The sequence below is a fragment of the Corvus cornix genome, chromosome 13 (genome assembly GCF_000738735.6).
Source record: "Corvus cornix cornix isolate S_Up_H32 chromosome 13, ASM73873v5, whole genome shotgun sequence".
NCBI lineage: Eukaryota > Metazoa > Chordata > Aves > Passeriformes > Corvidae > Corvus > Corvus cornix.
Window position 1 is genome coordinate 12,709,739 of NC_046343.1, and position 19,247 is coordinate 12,728,985.

Consider the following 19,247-nt stretch of genomic DNA (forward strand, 5'->3'; position numbering starts at 1 on the left):
TGCAGTTTAGACACTGACTCCAGCCCAGGCTTTTCCAGTTCGGTGGAGGCTCCACAGGAACAGGCACCGCGGTGCTGCCCCGTGCAGGCACCGCTTCCCTGCACCCGACTCGACTGGGACGTGTGAAACACGCTGAAATTCATAAAATTTAAATAAGACAGCGAAATTATACCTTGTAGCTATAGTTATCACAAATAATGTACAGTCTAAATTGCAGCCTGAGCAAACACGATTTCCTGGGTGCCTCTGGAAGCCCAAGGCGGGATGCAGAGCAATTATGAGGAATGAGCACAAAGCTGATTTGCATCTGAATGGCGGGGGGGGGGCGAGGGGCGGGCTGGGCCCGCGCCATTCACAGCACCACAATACAGCAGCTGGGAAAAGCAACTTTATTAGTGTCCCGCAGCAAAATACATTAGTAATTTGTAACCAGGCATTGAAATTCCCGTCCGTGTCACACAGGAGCGATCGGCCGCCCACACCGGGGGATGTTTCCGCAGCGATTGGCCCCGGGAGCTCCCCCGGCAGCGGAGCCCTCCGGAGGGAGAAGTGCCAGGAGCACAAGGGAAGCACCCCGAGGGCTCAGGAAAAGCAGCATCACAGCCCCAAGACACCACCGAGCCCAGCTCCAAACATGATCCTCAGCAAAGCCCAGCCCAGGCACGGGTGTATCGTTTCTTTCCAGCTGTTTTCCAGCTGTGGTCACACAGCCGGTGCCTGCTGCATTTTCAAACTCCTCTGAGCTTGCTCCCTCTCCACCCCACAGCAGAGATACACTATCACACACAATACTTCCATTAATCTTTTTTTTTTAGTAAAATATCTAATTTTTCTCTCTTGATCACCATGATAAACTGAGTCTCTGAGTAGCAGGATCCAGTATTAGTGTTAACCGTTAGTGTTACTGTAAAATCCTCTTTGGTTATAGAATCTTCCATTTAAAGCACGATTATAAAAAACAGTTTCCAGCTAGAAATCCACCCCTGTAATCTAAAGGCCATCTAAATTACCACACTTCTGCAGGCTGAAGATATACTGATAGGACTTAGCAATTTGAGTATCTCCCCAGGTAATCTAAACAAAGTTATCAAAATTATATTAAGTAAATACATTTGGAGGAATAGTAAATTTTTGAAAAATCCTTAGGGTATTAAAAGTAGAGTTCTGGAAGTAGCAGTAGTGGGCTAGAGAAAAACACCCCTGAGCCAGAGCCCTCCTCTAAATACTCTCCATGGCTTTGAACTCACTGAGGGCCTGCACGGGGTTCACGTGCTTCTTCTGGGATGCCCTCTTGATTTTAGTCTGGGTCTCGTCCTGTTTCTCCCTCTTGACCAGGGGTTTCTTCTCCGGAGCCTTCATCTTCCAGGAGACGGCCGGGAGGTTGAGGGAGGCCATGCCCTGGGACTTCTGGTACTTGGTGGACGCCACGTAGGAGGCCTTGACCGTCTGCACCACGGCGTTCATCAGGTTCTTGGCTGCCTGGATCAGGGACATGGCACTGTCCACCTGCCAAGGGGCACACACAGTTACACACCACTGAAAACACAACAGGCCTGGGGGGCAGAACCACTTGAAACAGATTCATGTAACTGATTTGTATTTGTCCTTTGAAACCTGAGGCTGCCAGTTTGAGGCAGGATTTTTCTTTGGACACTTAGTGGTTACAAACCTGACTTTGCCACCAACACAAAAGCAGGGTTTTCCCCATCTGCATTTTCCATATTAATGGTGATGGGAACGATTTGTATTCTGCCCTTTGCTTTTGTGACTAAGCTTTAACAGTTGCTTATTCTCTAATGAAATTAATAAAGCTGTAGTAGTATCTTAATCACTGATAATAAACATTTAAATTGCCCTAGAATACTAAGTTGTATTGGGAAGGAAGGAACACAACTGCATCACCAGCCAGGCCTGGAGCCCTTTCCCAGCTGGTTCCTGATTTACAAGAGCATCAAAACAAGGATAAACATGAATTTGTCAAAGCTGTAGGGCACAGCAGGGACAAAGAGCTGAGACCAGGGCCGGGGGGAAGAGAGAGGGAGGAGCACTGTGGTGGCCTCAGCTGGGACCCCCTTCTGCAGAGGCCAGTGTCCTGCCCTGGGTGGGATCCCCAGCTTTTCAAGGCCAAATGGTCTGGGACAGGGTTTGATCTGGGGCAGGGTTTGGTCCAGGGCAGGGTTTGAACTGGGGCAGGGGTTCAGCACCTCTGCTGAGCTTCCACAAGAGCTCAGCTGCCTCTACAAACTCAAACCCTGCTGTTACAGACCTCTAAGGAAGGTTCTGGGGAAAAGCTCGCAGCCGTGGCTTGTCCAGCAGCAAACCCAGCCAGGCAGGGGCTGGTGGCTTTTCTGGGGGATTGTCCCCTCCCTTCTACCCTGCTGTGCCCCGAGTGCCACCACAGCACTTTGGATCCTCCAGCAAACCCCTGTGCTCTGCCCTCCTCCTCAGTAGCCTGGAAACCACTGCCACTGCCCTGGACTGTTTGCATGAATCCCCACAGCAGGAGGAATCATTGAACACCAGGAGAGCAGGGAGGTGCTTTTGTGAATGAACTGAGACTGTGCAGGTGCCAGCGCTGCCCGCCCAGGCCGTGGCTCTGCTCTCACAGCACTCTGCTCCATGGGCAGGGTGTTAACACTGCACAGAATCGTCCTTCTGACAGGTGATGTCTCTGCACTGGCTGAGGTCTTCATCTGATTATCCCACGGAGCTTAACACTGCTGCTGGCAACACTCAGCCCTGGTGGACAGGCTCGAGGAGAAGGATAAAACCAGGAGATCAGACTACAGATGGCAGGCTGTTCTATAACTAATTTATGGCAGAGGGGATGTAAATCCTGGAGACACTGAGTAACTGCAGTGAGGCCCTGGAGTACGTACTGCTGCATAGTAACACATCTCCTGCTGTGACAGCACGATGCCTTCAGCCTCCCAGCTCCCAGGACAGGAACAGCAGCACCCAGCAGCACGTCCCAGCACAGCCCCTGGAGCGGCTCTGGGGGCTGGAAAGGAAGCAGGGGGGGCTGGCAGCAGCAGGAGGGGCAGCACAGTCCCATCACCCCCAGATGGGCTCGGCTTGGGCAGGGATATCTATTGCAGACCTCCCCCAGCTGCTGCTGCCCCAAAGCTCTCCTTCCACAGCTCTCCCTGGTTTTTGGGGAGAAACCTGTGCTAATAAGTTTAAGCAACTGTGCTAATAAGTTTAAGCAAAATAAGTTTATCAAACAGTTTCACTGGAAAATATCAGTGGTACAGGGTGCCCAGAGCAGCTGTGGCTGCCCCTGGATCCCTGGCAGTGTCCAAGGCCAGGCTGGACAGGGCTTGGAGCTGGCAGGGGTGGGATTGGATGGGCTTTAAGGTCCCTTCCAACCCAAACCATTCTGTGATTCTGTGGTATCAAAACGGCAGAATGTGTTTTTTCCATTTGCTGTTAAGGATTCAAGGAGCAATACTGGACTATCAGCCAATTCTGTCCCTTCTTCAAACCTTCCTCAGTCCTGACATGGCTGGGGAAAGGCACCAGTGACCAAATGTGCCTGTGCAGGGCAAGGAAGAGTATGCCAGAAGAAATTAAGAATTTAGCTCCTCTTCCCTCCCCGCAAATACCCGTCATACAGAATCCTCTTAGGAGGAAGCATTTCATGAACTACAGTGAAAAAATTATTTGCAAAGTAATGGCTGGAATAAGGAAGCAGGCTGGCCTAGGGCAGCTTCCAGCTGTCAGAAACCAGAGCAGCCACTAAAAATCCCTGCACTCTTCAGGGCACAGCTATCCTGAAATATTAACATCTCTGGAGCATTGCAGGACCCCAGCATGTTCCAAGGCTGTGCAGAGACGTGGGGTAGGTATAGCTGGGCTGATAAAGTGATTTAACCTCACTAACAGTGAAAAGCAGTCTGGAAAACAGATTACACAGAGGTGAAGTGAAATCTGTCTACAAACACTGTTGAGTAAGGAAATGTGAAGTCTGTATTTTCACAGCAAGCGTTCCTCCCCAGAATGAGGCAGCAACGCAAACTCTGCATACATTAAAACTCTGAACGCTCCAGCATCTCCTGTCTACATTCTGTGGTGTTTAACATAAAAGCTCAGCTTGGAATAGCAGTTGCCTGTGGAAGCAAAGCTGCCCGAGGCAGGCGTGTGCCATACGTACCCCGGAGACGACGAGCTCCCCGCCCAGGTTCTGCACCTCGGCCTTCACCTTGCTGCAGATGTTGAGCTGGTGGCAGTAGAGCGCGATGCGCTGCAGGTAGGCCAGCAGGTCCTGCTTGCACGCCGAGTCCGGGCACTGCGGGCAACAGAGGGCACGTCTGGCTCTGCAGCACCACAGCTGGGGCAGGAGCCAGAGGGACAAAGCAGGCAGCTCCCCCTGGAGCAGGGAACGGGTTGGGAGAGCACTGCCCTGCCTGGAACGCTGGGGTTGGAGACAGCCGAGCAGCATGAAAGGCATCTAAAAGCCAGGAGCCATAAACAGGGGTGGCACTGGACAGGCTGCTGGACTCCTTCCAGCTGCCCTTCAGCAGCCCTCCCAGGGAGGAGGAAGAAGAGGAAGAGGAGGAAGAGGAGGAGGAAGAGAAGGAAGAGGAGGAAGAGGAGGAAGAGAAGGAAGAAGAGAAGGAGGAGGAAGAGGAGGAGGACTATCTACCCTCCCCAGAGCTGGTTTGTCAGCTGTAAAAGGTCCTTCCCCTACTGTGCAGGACACAGCAGCAATGGTTTGACACCCAGGATCTCAAGCTGCAACTAGCAGATGTTACCAATTCCTCCCTCAGTGCTCAATCTTAAGTATTCCAAGCTCAGAAATGATAAACCCAACAGCTACTCAATGACATGCAGCAAACAGATTTTCCTGACTTCTGCTCCCATTTTGTAGCAGTGGGGAAACCAGGTTCCTCTCCAGGCACAAAATGACATTTTTAAGGTGCTTGCTGCAGCACTCATCCATAAGATAAAGGTAACTTTTTCAGCTTTGCACAAAGGGCTCTGCAGGAGCCCCTCTGCGGGGCTGCTGTGCAGTTTGGGAAGGTGCCATTTTCCAGGACAGAACTGAAGGGCCACCCCTGGCTTTGCTGAGCAGTGAAATGATGGATGAGCCACAGATGAGCCAGGCTCAGGCTGGATTTCCAGACCAGAGAGGAGCCCAGCTGAGGGGCAGCTACAGTCCAGAGCAGGCTCTGTGAGACAAAAGGGCTGGGGGAAGGGTTTTGCTGCCCATGCCAGCCCTGCCGCCCCTCTGGGAGCAGCAGCAGTGGGGTGCCAGCAGCAGGTCCCCCATGGGCCACCTCAGCCCCAGGGGCACCCCACGGCTGCCTGAGGACGAGTGAATAAAGCAGCTGGCACACACTCACCTCCACAGCCCCTTTGCCCACCGGGCTCTGGTGCTGCTGTGGAACAATCCCAGTGGCACCTGTGCCACACTCCTGTCCCTGTGCCCAGTGCCATCAGGGCACCTGCAGCTGCCATGACCAGTGTGGGCACCAAACAGCTCCTGGCCGGGCAACACCCGGGCAAGCTCAGACCTCCAGACACGGCTGGTGCTGCTGCAAGCAGTGTCTGAGACCCCAGTGTGGGTGTATTCCCGATGGCAGGACTGCAGCAGGGCTGGGGGCTGTCCCAGTCCTACAGGCCGTGCCCTGGGGCCTGCAGGGGAGGACCCCTTGCTGCTGCAGGAGCATTTCTGGCCAGAGCAGGGGATGAGAGCTGGGTGTTCACACACACACACAGAGCACCCACAGCTTCACATCCATGTGAGGTACATCACACTGTGTCACACCCCCTGTTGCTTAAGCCCTGCTCTGAACCCGAGAGAAGCATCACTTGCTGTACCCCACAGAGAGCTCCTGCTCTTTGTTCCACTGAAATGGCCACTCATATCTCATCTTCCCACCCAGCATCCACAGGCCTCCTGGACAAACCCACCATCAGACTCACATTGGTTGTTATTCTGTGCTCTAAGGCAGGCTGCCCTGTACCCAGCATTATTTCAGTGGTAGCAGTGGAATTCACCTGGCATTACCCAGGGACAGGACTACAGGCACACCCTGCAGTGACCTCCAGCCTTCCAGACAGCTGCACCCCATCCAGAGTGATTTAAGAGCTCCTTTTCACACACCCCTGTTCACAGCAAAATCCCATTTCGCCTAAGACCCTGATCCTGTGCAATGGACCATCTGATGAAGATTCATAATGGACATGAAGATTACTGCTACAAAATGGACTGGAAGATTAATCTTCAATGTGGCACCACTTCATTACTTAATGCTTCACTCCAGCTGAGGTTTGTTGCTTTGGCCACGCAGCCTCTCCTCCCCTTTCAGGTAAAAGTCTCCTCCTGGCTGTCAGCAGCAGGGTCTGAGCCCTAATTCTCCCTGCAGACCCCTCCTTAGCTGTGAGATGGAAGCACGAACTCTTTTCCCTGTCTGAAAGAGGCACCAGAGCAGATCGTGGTGCACACACAGGGATGTGCAAACAGGGTCCCACTCACATGGAGCATTTCCTTCCCAACACCACCTGATCTGCCAGAACAGGCATTTCCCTCTGCAGTGAGGGTGAGTGTAGCTAACACATACATTTGGTTTTTTCCAGGGCCAGACCGAGTGGTTTCTGTGAGCCAAAGTGGTCTCTGTGCTGAGCAGAGGTAGCTCAGGTGCTGCAGTGATGTGCACACAGCTAACACACACACGGGCACTGCACAGGGACTGGGGCCACGCTGGCACAAGCACATCAGTGTGGAGATCTGCGTGGCTTTATGGGCATCTGACCCCACCAACAGACATAAAACCACCTTCTGAGTCCCAAGGAAAATGATGGAACACCCAAAGTAACTGCAGCTCTAACGTGGGCACATGGCTTCCATCAGTGCAGTGAAGCACTGCCTAACGAAGCAGCAAAGCTTGCAGGTTAATTTTTTAAGCTAATCAATATTAGTCAGCGGTACAAGAATGTTTTAGAGCAAGTCCACAAACAGCCCTGGCCAAAGAGCTAATGAAAAGTTCAAATTACCATTTTGGAAACTGCTCTCCATCTCCCAAAGAGCTCATCTAACACAGCGAGTGAGCAGCCCAGCAGTGGAGGGGCTTGAGGGCTGACAAATGCCCAGTACAGCATGTCAGAGGGATGGCTCAACAATTCCAGCTACTCTGTGGGGCTGTGGAAACTGTTCAAGGGAAGACTCTTGAGGCAGGAGGCTGCTGCATGATCACCAACAGCCGAGGAAGGCAGCAAAACCTTCGTGGAATAGGAATCATCACTGGGTTGTGTGCATCAATATGATGTGAGTTGAAACCCACATCCTCTCCTGTGTGTGCTATTTCTGCGGGCAGAATCGAGGACTCAGCTCAAAGACAGATGAGGTTTAAATGGAGATGTAACACAAGATAAAAAAGAGCATCAACAAAAGGCTCTGCGGGCGCCTGCAGGAGCCCTGTCCTTTCCTAGGCAGGAGCATTCAGATAAAAATCAAAAAACCCAAAAGGCAACAATTTTATCACTGATCGAGAATGATGACATTATTGTATTAACCCACAGCCACAAGCCCCATCTGTAGAGCCCAGCAGGGAGTGCAGCGTAGATGGAAATGAACACGTTGGGGGACACTCCAGCTTCCCCAACCGCCCAGACTGAGCTGCTGCCACAGACCCAGTGAAGGTTACTGGCAGAAGCTAAGCTGGCTGCTCCAGGTCAAATCCAGGCTCCGTCCTGGACACTGCAAACATCCCCCACATTCAGTTCCTGCTGCCACAGCTGAGCCTGCAGAGAAGCAGAATCACCCTTTTCTCTCTTTTTGCCAAGAAAAGGGGCAGGGAAGACAGCAGAGCCCTGGTGGTGTGTGCTGATGGAGACAGCCCATCCCCACAGGCTGTAGGGGAGAGCCAGGAACTGCAGAGTTTCTTCCTCCCTGCTGCACCAGGAATTCCCAATAAACGCCCCCCAGCCCTGGGTGCCAGCTGGGCCCAGCAGGAGCTGCAGCAGCTGTTTTGGGGAGGCAGCTCCCTGGCAGGACAGGCACTGACCATGTGTGCCAGCAGCTGCCACTGCCTGTGCCCAAGGTCCCCACGCCAGCCCCCCCAGCCAGGGACCAGTCTCCCCAGCAAGAGGCTGCTGGCACCTTTTACTGGGAAGTGGGGCAACTCCTACCCTCACCCCCAGCTACTTCTCACTGAATGATCAGAACTGATGTAGCCTCAGCCTCCCACCACTAGGAAAGGAAAAAAGCAACAGAAATGTTCTTCAGCTTTGTAGGTGTTTCGACACTGAAGAAATAAATAATAGAGAGAACCCTTGTCCTGCTGCAAATCATTGTCATTTGTGTTGTGCTCATAACTGCTTCATATTCCCCTATTCCCAGCAAGCAGCAGCTGCTTGGAGTGAGGGATGGAAACCTTGGGGAGAACCTGCGGCTGATGGCAGGACTCTTCCCAACAGACACGGAATTCCTGGGATAGCAGCTCTTGGGGTTCCAGAGGAATGTGACGGCAGAGCTGGGAGCCCCTGGCACAGGGACACGAGGGGTCAGGGCTGTGGTGTCCCCCAGCACACAGGACACAAACCCCTCCGGGGGCTCCCGGCCCCGAGCAGGCACAGCAGGGATCAGGGCTCGGAGCTGCTCCTGCTCTGTAGCTGTCACACCGTGCCACGTTAACATGTTTCCAAAGAGTATGGAAGCACAGCTAATGAAATATGCAGGCTCGAAGTATTAGCAGAGTATGGAGTCAGGAAAAAGCTATATTCTTGTCAAAATGACTAACTGTACAGTGCTGCTCGTATTTATCTTCAAACATGTGCTTAATCTGTTACATTTTTAAGGACCTTACGGCTACTAAAAGGAGCCATTTAGTTTTCTTTTATATTTTGAAATGGCTTGGTACAGAAAACCATATACTAACTTTGCATAAAACATGTGAATTTAAAAAAAAATAAAAAGCAGTGTAAACCTTCAGCCCAAGCTCCCCGGAGACCTCTAACACAAACTGCTCCTTGCTTCATTTACCTACATCAGCAGCACACCTGGTTCTTGCAGAAACAAGGCTATCAAAGTGCTACAGCAAGGAGACCCATCTGAAAAAACACTTCTCAAATTTATCTCCCCACTGAACATTTCTCACTGCATCATTAATAAAGGAGGGTGTAGACAAGCACCCCTGGATGCAGCATTAAGAGAGAGTCCTGCACTGCAATGATTTACTTCCAAAGTGACACGGGTTCAGTTAGAACCTTGCAGTACAAATTTCCATCCTGGAAAGGCCTGGAAAGCAAGTGACAGCTGGAGAAAACAAAGTTTAGTCCATGATCTCAGACTTAACCTCCCTGCATTTCAGAGTCTCTCTTGAAGGTGGAATATTATTACTAATGTCAATGTTTCCCTGCCATTTGGGTGTGGGCTGAGGCCAGAGGTGCTCTTGCTTGGCCCAGTTTCTAAATGGCTCAGGACAGGCATTGCATAAATAAATCCCTGAGCTGGCCATGCTCATTCAATCCTGGAAGAATTCCTTCCAAATACTGGGACAGCACAGCCACGCTCAGGTCACTGCAGGCCTTGCTCCAAATCTTCATCAGCTCTGACTGGACAGGGAGAAAACCACCAGAGAGCTTTGAACACCTCCCCACTCAGTCTGTGGGGCATCTGAAAATTGTTAATACTAAAAAGCTGCCTCAAAACCAGTATTAAAGGTTGTGCAACAGGCCAGGTGCGATTGTGCAGGTGCTGTCCCTGCAGTCTGTGCTTTGGGGAGCACCAGGAGTGCTCTGGGTGTGACGTGAGCCCAGCCTGGCTCCTGCTCAGCACAGCCACTGCCCTGGCTCTACGTGACCTGAAGCAGGGCTGGCACAAAATGCCAGGTGCCTGATGCCAGCCAAGGAGCTGCTGTGGCACTGCTGGCCACGCTCAGGTGTGACACAGCTCAGGGAGGCACGAGAGCAGCCGGAAAGAACAGGCTAGAATTTTCTAGCAGCAGATCTGGAAAATCAGTTAAAACACCCCAAAACCCAAACACATTTTCATCTGTTCCTCATGCCTGCAGATCTGAAAGATCTGCTATTGCTCCTTGGTGCTGGAGGCTTATGGGACTGTGACTTACATGGTCAGCAATGGTCCGGCCCAGCTTGTCCATCCTTGACCCAGCCTCTGCGATCTTCTTGGCTGCACTAATCACATCTGACGTGTTCTTCAGTGGACCCTTGCCCCTGCAAAACAGAGCAGAGGCTCCTTCCTAGCACCAGAAAACCACAGCAGTGAACTCTACATCCCTTTTCTCATTCTGTTCCACACGGTGCTGGCAGTGACTCCTCACCCCAAGGGCAGGAAGAGGCAGGAGCAGCCATTACAGCACCTTCATTTTCAAGAGTTTCCCCCTTTCGGCTCCTCCCCACATTTAGCTTAAATCTAGGAATAAAAACATCTTAAATTTTACTGCCCTGAGCAACCTAATGATGATAAGAGATAACATTTTAGAAGACGGATTTGCAATTTTTATGGAATGGAACATGAAGTTTAAAAAATAGTGTTATATAAAATCTGGTAAATTAATTTCAAAAGGCATCAAAAAGCCTCTTTTTCCTCTGCAAATAACTGTGCTAGGAACTATTCCTGTAGTATGGCAATATTGAGAAGCCCACAGAATTTAATGCTGTAAAGAACTGAGCAAATATATATATATTCCTGGGGACAAGAATCACCCTTAAGAAAGGAAGAAAGACAGGCAATAACTGCTGTGTATCTGTAGATCAATTTAAGCAGTTATTACCACCCAGCCACTGCACAATAATGCGTCTCCCCAGTTCATGTGCAGGCTGTAACAGGGCACCATTTAAAGGAAATTAGAAGTAAGGCTCTTAGGAGAACTTGCACCGTGTCTCACTGAAAGCCCAGCAGCCCGGAGAGCTCGGAGTGAGCACAAATTAAAAAGCCTCACCTGGTGAAGTCTGTCATTTCCATCATGATCATACACATCTGTTTGGCCAGGACAATGATGTCATTGCCACTGTCATCCCATTTTGACACTTCAGCATCCAATTTACTCTTCTCCTCCTGGAAGCTGGCGACCTGCTCAGCAATCTTGGCTTTCTGCTCTTGAGGGAGCTGAGCCATGATAGCCTGGAAGAGAAGAGTTTTCTCACGTGGCCTCCTGCTGCCTTGTAGAGGCTTTTTGGAACATTTCACTAATAACCAATTTCAGTCATGTAGATGGGGGATAAAACTTTAATAGCAATCCTCTACCTAGAGGCTTTACAGAGCCATTTGCTTCCATTTTGAATCGAAGTTTATGCTCTTTTTTAAGAAAAAGTGCCCAGAAAGACAAGTTGACACTTAAAATATGGGCCTTTGCATGATAAAGCTGTTAAGACTCCAAACAAATTTGCCACATATTACCATCCCTCAAAATAAAACTGCATGAAGAAGGAGGACTTGTCTTTTATAGAAAATTTCAACATTTTAAAATTAAGTTCCACTTGGGTATTGAGGATAATAAGAAATATTACCAGTCTCTTCCCTGCAAAAAGCTAGCTGTACTCTTTTGAAACATGTCTGCTGAAGAAAGAGCAAGTGAAAATAAAGGGTATGTGCTTACTCCCAAATAAAATCTCTCAGCCTGGGTTTACAGCCTGAGTAAGACTCCATGCCCTTGCCTTCATAAATACTGGGAGCACAGATGCCTCCAGGAGCAGGCAAAAAGGAGCCTTTGGTACTAAAAATCCTCTGGCAGCAGCTGTGCTGAGAGGCAAATGAGCAATGTCTGCATTTAAATGGAAAGGCGTGAGGGTCCAGGCACAGAAAGTGCTTGTGCAAGGGAGGGGAGCATAAAAATACTCTCAGTTAGTGTAACTCCCAAGCCAACGTGGCAGAAGTTTGATAAATAAGGTCTGGCTTCTTCTTGCCTGGCAGGAAGAGCCCCCACAAAAAATCTGCCATGGCCCTTTCCCAAGAGTGTAAATTGTTATCGATCCAGAGGGGCCGTGTCAAATAAAAGCAATAGGTAAGGCCTGGTCTTCCTTCAGTGCACTAATTTTAGGGTTTCACCTCTTAATGATTATATATTGCCTATCAATGCTTTCATTTTTAAGTCATAGGAAATGCAGTTAGTTGAAATTATTTCATTTCTGAGTTCCTCTCAACGTTGTCTTGACAAATGCTCAGTGAACAAACACACACCAGCACGTGTGTGAGGAGACATTTTGTGAAGATTTTTTGCTCATAAAGTTCGTATTTGTCTGTTGGAAGTAACATTAATCCAATGGAATGATCTGCCCTGTACCTCCCTGCAGAAGCTCACCCGACTACAGTGTCTGTGATATCAAAATGTGAAGCAGTTTGTTGGTACTAAAAGGATTTTGATCTCTCAGAACACCCAAAATAAACCACAGACATTTCTCACATCCATCAGACCAAGTGCATTTCACTCAACCTCCTTTTCAGAAGAATACTGGAAACAAAGAATGCCAGTTTTCTGATCCAGCATTTTTATCACCATCCCCCCCAAATTAAACCTGGGTTTTCAAAGCAAGCTGAAGTGTTGCTTGAAGGCAGGTCACACTTTTATAATGCTCAGGGTTCTGCCTTACCCTCGCACTCTGTCCAGCAATGAGCTGATCATCCTCAGTCTGGATACTGGTTCTGCTTCGCACATCGAAGTCCTCGGTCTCAAAGTCGGAATCATCCAGCTCTTCAGGAGTCTGAGGAAAAAGCATTCACTCAGAGTCAAACTACAGATTACATGGCTCTGCAAATCAACAACAATATTGTTTTTCAAGTAGAGAGAATGGAAATCAGTGGAGGTAAAAATTATTTCATGTTTTCAACAAAAAGGTAAATAGAGGGACTGTATCCAGCTCTGAACATGTGTGATTTTATGTGCTTGACTGCTCCTGTTAAACACCATAGGGATCCCCAAAATCACACAGCAGTAACTGAACAGCTGAGATTTGTCAGGACATTAATGCACTCAGCATCTGAAAGACAAAAAAATGTTCTTGCAAAACGAACAGCATTTTTGCAACTTGATTAAATGTAAAAGCTTCACTTGAGATTCTGAAGCTGGAATTACACACAGCTCTAAAGGCTGGTTCAGAAGCACAGACAGTGTCTTCAGCACAATTATGAATCAAAGCATTGACTAAATTAACAACAGATAAAATATCTCAAAATTTATCCTTATCCCTCAGGAAAAGCTGAAAAATTTTAGCTAGTAAGGGCCAGCTTTTATGCCGTAGGCTAAACACATCTGACCTAGTTCCTGCTTGCCTAGGATTTATTTTTGCTACTGCCAGTCTGTAGCTGGCAAACTTTTTATAAAGCTTATCAAGTTTAAACAGCATGTTTGTCAGAATACTACATCTTTGCTAAAGTGGTACTTCATGACAATTCTCCAGAGCTGGGTCAACAAAGAACTTCACTGATAAATGCAATAAATTGTGATTAACAGATAAGATGCAAATAAAGTCCCTGTTCTTTACATTTCTCTCCTATGATTTGGATTTCACAGACTTGTCTTCCAGTACAGACACTTTGTGATACAGTGAAAACAGAGATGGACATGCACAATAGTTGCCAAAAAGCAAAGGTGAGCAGGGTGACAATCAAGGCTTTGGGTATTCCAGCCTCCTCTCCAGGCCCTGGAGAACAGGGTATAGCCACAAAATCAGCAGAGGGACACACACTAGGAAGTAGCTCAGTGTATCAATATTTAAAAAATTAAAAAAAATAAAGACAGTTCTGCTGTATGTTTACAAACTGTCTGTGAGTCTCTGCCCATCCCTCCCAAAGCTCAGGGACACACAAAGTGTAACTCTGCCTTTCAAGTGCCACCAAGGGCAGAGACTCCTCTGGGGTGACGGGCCTGGGCAGCAGGGAAGGAGGGAGAGCTTCTCTTCAATACATACAGATAGAGTGAGATGGTAGTTTTGAAATACCCTGCATAAACACAGAAATGAGGTGCTGCAGTACCTTTTCCTGCTGGTCCCTGTAAAGAGCAAGAGCCCCTGGACAAAGCTGAAGTGAACGAGCCTCTGTGAGTGGGTTACACCAAGCCCTGGAAAACCCTGGAATGTCCACTTGGATGGCTCTTTTATCCCAAAATAAACCCTCTGGACCACAAGTGCTAGCATTTTAACTTCTTTCTAGGTGGCCGCTGTGTCGCCAGGGAGCTGCTGTTGGCTGCTGGCAGCGGAGCTGTGGCTCCCTGACACTGGAGCGTGGCACAGGGGAAGCGTCAGCGCTCCTGGCACTGCCAGCCCGGATAATTGCTGCCGACTGGGATTGGCAGCCGTGCTCCCTGTCCTGAATAACAAGGGCTTCAGCAGGGGGGGAATCACATCCGTTTGTCTGCATAGCGGGAAGGCATTGATATCTTCATCTAACACTGGCTGTCTATAAATCCTGAGCGCGTCTGAAAAAAATTCCGTGGGGAGCACATATGTGGTTGTCAGCTTTTCTCCTGGTTTCTCATCTGATCATTTGCTTTAAGCAGCACACACGGAAGATGCTGTTGCAATGGTTACTGTAATCACGTCTCTTCTGGGGCTGTACATCCTTGATTTACTGATCACAAGCTGCATCTGCCATGGTCACCACTCTGACCATAGGCAGTTTCTCAGAGTCAAAGGAATACAAGGAAAAGAAGAAAAAAGGAATAAACCCCCTCTATTTGTCTTTGTTGTGTCTGGCTCCTGCCAATTTTTGCCCCACTAATATCCAAGAAATAGGTCCATGGATCAGCTTCAACCAGAACTTCCTTTTCTGCATCCCTTCAACCAACTGCAGGAGCCCTTCTGACCTACCAGAAATTTGGGCTTCCAAGTCACACCCACTGCACCTGAAACAGCAAGCACAGAGGAGACAAGGCCTCTGTGAGCTGCCCCTGTGTACCCAGGTTAGCCAATTAACAAATTACATGCTTTAGGAACTGCAGACCAAACTCATCTCAGCTTCCTTTTGACTAACTAACATCAATTCTCCAAATTTACTTAATGAAGAGCCATTAGGTTTTATTTTTAAGCTCTCAAACCATCAACAAGCATCTATAGTTCTGAATTAATTTGCTATTGTTAACTCAAAGGTCACTGATTTTAGCACATTAACGAGCCAGGCATTACCACGAGATTACAAAAGATGCGTGAAGGGTATTTAGCATCACAACTCGGGCCATCATCGATGCTCAGATCTGGTTAATGAATCTGAATCCAAACGTACTGCTCCAGTGCTCCACAGCGATTTTAAGACTCTGAATATTAATATGAGCTAAATGAAAATCTTCTGCTGTCCGCTCCCCATTATCCTGATGGCTGTCAGTTCAACAGCGGCAGGGAAAGCGGGAAGCTGCTGGGGGAAGTTCTGCTCACCCGGATCATCAGCACGGCTTTCCTGATGTCCCGGATGCCGTCGTACACCAGCCGGGAGGCGTCGATGAACTCGTTCTCATCCATGGGCTGGGCAGGGTCGGAGCTCAGGGCTTCCACTGCAGCTTCCACTTGCTCCGTGAAGCGTGGCATGACTGAACTCAGAGCACACAGCCAGTCAGTCCCACCCCAGAGCCACCCTGCTTCCCCCTCCTGGAACCCTCGCGACTGCCTTGCTCCTAACTATCCTGGAAGCTGTGCAGTCCTTCCACTGAAATCACAACATTTCTTACAGGAGCTGAAGTCTTAATCCACCTCTGTTTCTGCTTACGCTGCTGATACTTGGTGTTTTCCCCTTGGACAGAGAAAAGTTTATCACACCCTTCTAGTGGACAAGGAGAAAACACCCGGGGAAGCCCTTGAATACTATGGGATAAAATACTGATTGTTCGTTTGATGTTCCCTGCAGATGTACATCATTTTTTGGGGAAAAAAAAGTCATACTACCATCAGGAAGCTCACGTTTAAGAAGCACTGGAAGGGGGCAGATTGCACTGCTGCATTTTGGTGACTCATGGTGCCCCAGGAAGAACACGCCAGAACCAGTTAAGAGTCTGCTGTTTCTTCAGTGTCACCCTTGATTCTTCATCAAAGTAATTAAAGCAAAACCAACAGCTAGTGGCTGGCACTGAAGCAACTCGAATCACCCCTCACCTGTACGGGTGTCAGCAGGTAGTTCACAGGGAACACCCTCATTCGGTGTTTATATGTGGGGCACCACAACCTACAATGCTCTTTCAACAGCTGTAAAGATACTTTACAAAATTTACCCTAATTATTACCCCAAATTTATTCTGCTGGGGGAATGTGATCTTCCTTCTGGACCCTGAACAGCTGCAGGGCCTGGTGCAATACTGCAGCACGAGCAGAGCTCAACTTTCAAGCCTTCACTCACGTCTGGGACTCATTCCCGGTGTTTTTGCTTCCCACAGCCCAGTCCATGACAGCGAGCACGCTCAGGGACACCATGTGCACCCCTGAGCTTCAGGCCAGTCAACACAGCAAAATCACACTTCTCACTTTGAAACAGCTTTGCAAACAACTCCCACTAATTTGCATTCCAGCAAAGTGAGTCTTTAACAGGTTTCACAGGTACGCTGGTACCCAGCTGCCCACACGCCTTCAGGCAACAGGAGCTCAGGGCTCCTGGGAGTAAGCGACCCTTACCTGTGTTGGACAGTAACTTGGTTGCTTCCAGCACCTTCTCGGTGTAGACTCCAGGTTCGTAGTTGTCCATCTCCGAGGTGACCACGTGAATGACCCGAGCGGCGCGGCCCCGGATCGCTCCGGCCGTGCGGTCTAAGCCATCCACATCCTTTTCTTGGAGAGCAATGACACACTTGTTTACATCTTCTAAAATGTGGTTCTCTGGTGGTAAAAGAAGGAGGATTTAGATGGTAACGTCTTTTCTGTCACAGTCATCAGCATTGCAGCTGCTCAGGGTGGGACCTGCTCTATAAAAGCTCCACAGAGATGTTGTCAAGCATGAATCTGAAGGTCACCACAACCAGCAAAGAGCTGCCCTTCTCCAGAAGGTCAAAAAGCCATCAGTCCATCCACCAACTGGCCTCCACACGTCCTGCCCCTGTTTGTACTCGATTTTACCAACAGGAAAGCTGAGTTCTGCTGAGTTCTCCCCTGGTTTCTTTCCATATTCCTCCCCTGGACTGCCCCAGCCCTTATTCCAAATACCTGCAAACCACTCCCCTGTTATTGCACGTGGGGCAATGGGCACTCCCCCTCAGCACCACACCTACTCCCCTCAACACTCCAACAGACACTTGGTGCACGTTTCCAGCTTCCTCCAGAGTGTTTTCCTACAGCCACACACGTTCCATCAGAGCTCATTACACTGTCAGTCGCCAATTCCCATCTGAGACACATAATGTATGCAGTGAATAATGTGGAAAGCATTCCAGCCACACAGCACTCACTGACTGTTCAGAAAACAAAAATAAAACAAAGGCAAGACCTCTGTTTGCAATTTGCTTTTTAAATATACATTTGCTGGTTTTGTAAAGAGATATTTTCCCCATTCATCAAGTCCAAGAAGCCCAAAATGGGTAAAACCCTCTAAGAGATTTCTGAAGATGCCTAAAGAAGTTGGGATCCTTATTTAGGGAAACCTACCCTAAAGATCTCCCAGACTGTTATTAGAGACTTCCAAACTCTGTTGGAGAGTCTTTAATGAATCAAGACCAATGCTTCGATATCATCATCTAACACCAGCATTTGGGCTGCTTGGTAAGAAACCAACTTGGAAACATTTCTGCTCTGTCACTTAAAATAGTTTCCAGTGTTAATTACCATTGACTTACTCATTCTACACTGCCAACCTGTGCAAGTGGCTTTTATTCCCTCTGCAGGTAGTAAAAGAGCCATTTTGCAAGAGTTTGTAGAGACAAGAAGCTCACAGAGTTGGCTGGGAGAGGATCTGGAAGGAACCGCCTGAAAGGATTGCTGCGGGAAGTTACACCTGATTTACATAAAATTAACAGAGCCAGGTGCAATATTGCAAGACTTCTGTAAGTAACCTGGACAAAAATTAAACTTGTGAAATCCCTCTGAAGCAACTCAGCCTGAACAGGTTCAGCTGAGGGCAGAATGTGGCCCTGAGAGAGGGAAGAGCAGGTTCATTAGTGATTTGACAAGTCAGTGAGCAGGCACAGGAGCCACAGCGGGCACAGAGGGTATTTAAAGCAGAGACAGCCCTGGGAGCTGCAAGAGCCCAAAGAAAAAGCTTCGGCGCCAGGCCAAAACACAGACTGTTTATTGCTTCAATTCCTAAATGAATAAATTAAGCCACAGACCATTTAAAAGCCTCTTTGGATTATCTGAACTTTAATAAAAGGCATGGACAAAATGAAGGTGAATATTTAAATGTCTGCTGATCATTTAATGCCTTTTGCAGATGTGAAGTGGCCAGAAAGTCCCTTCTAGAGGGAGATAACCCACAGGGCAGCTTGCAAAGGGCCCAGGGAAGTGCAGGACTGTCAGGTCTCTCTGCTCTGGTGATATTCTCCAGCTGGATGATAACAGGTAAGATCTGACACTGTGCTGAGTTCTTATAAATACACCCAGTGCTCCCCACCCTACTGGCACACGGAGCACAGGTTCACCACCAGCACCTCTGGGAATGGGAGAAGATTGTCCCACATTAGAACTCCCCTGTCCTCCTGCTGAGCAGGAGGAACATCCCACAGCAACAGAACACAGCACAGACAACAGCAAAGAGATCTTGCCCCACCAAAATAGCTACAGGGAAAATGGTGTGGTTGGGCAGCAAGGGAAGAGGAAAGGCATTTTTTCCATAGAAATGATTTTCAGACCAAACAAGGAAATACATTAAATAGTGAAAAGCTACAGAATAAAAAGTCACCCACGACTGTCAATCCTCAATCCACGCCCACCAAACACCTTCCACCTCCACCCACCTCCACATTAAAGGGATTAAGAAATCCTTTTCCAAACAACCCCAGCAGTCTGTGAGGACATCTGAGGGCTACAGGAGATCAAAATCAAAGAGCAACAGTCGGGAGATGAAGCCACAGATTCATAAACACAACTGTGCTTCTCTGCTGCATCTCCTGGGGAAGGTCTCAGAACTATTTCCGTGCTGAGCCTCTGCTGCCAAGGGGCACTGCAGGAGCCAGGCCAGGCAGCAGTGCTGGCACAGGGAGCAAACGCTGGAGCATTCACACCCGTGTAAACACAGTGTTCATCCTGGAAATATTCACTGGGAGGCTCTTCTGAAAAAACAGTTCCACTGAGATGGGCAATCTCTGGCATAAACCTCTGTCAGCAGCAGAGGAACAGAAGGCAGCAAATGGAATGGTTCTCTAAGAAGGTTTCAAAAGAGA

The 19,247-nt window shown here is 48.8% G+C and overlaps 1 protein-coding gene across 2 annotated transcripts in view; it reads right to left on the reverse strand.

Moving 5' to 3' along the window:
* Positions 1-888: 888 nt before the first annotated feature.
* The window catches only part of CTNNA1 (catenin alpha 1), a 119,872-nt gene continuing 101,513 nt past the window's right edge, over positions 889-19,247 (reverse strand). For both annotated transcript variants that reach the window (XM_039559897.1, XM_019292329.3), the window contains 7 exons: positions 16,555-16,755; positions 15,331-15,482; positions 12,556-12,666; positions 10,908-11,089; positions 10,074-10,179; positions 4,154-4,288; positions 889-1,506 (listed from right to left, as the gene is read on the reverse strand). In XM_039559897.1, coding sequence (XP_039415831.1) covers positions 1,219-1,506; positions 4,154-4,288; positions 10,074-10,179; positions 10,908-11,089; positions 12,556-12,666; positions 15,331-15,482; positions 16,555-16,755 — 1,175 coding nt within the window. In that variant the 3' untranslated portion in view covers positions 889-1,218. The remainder of the gene's footprint in view (positions 1,507-4,153; positions 4,289-10,073; positions 10,180-10,907; positions 11,090-12,555; positions 12,667-15,330; positions 15,483-16,554; positions 16,756-19,247) is intronic.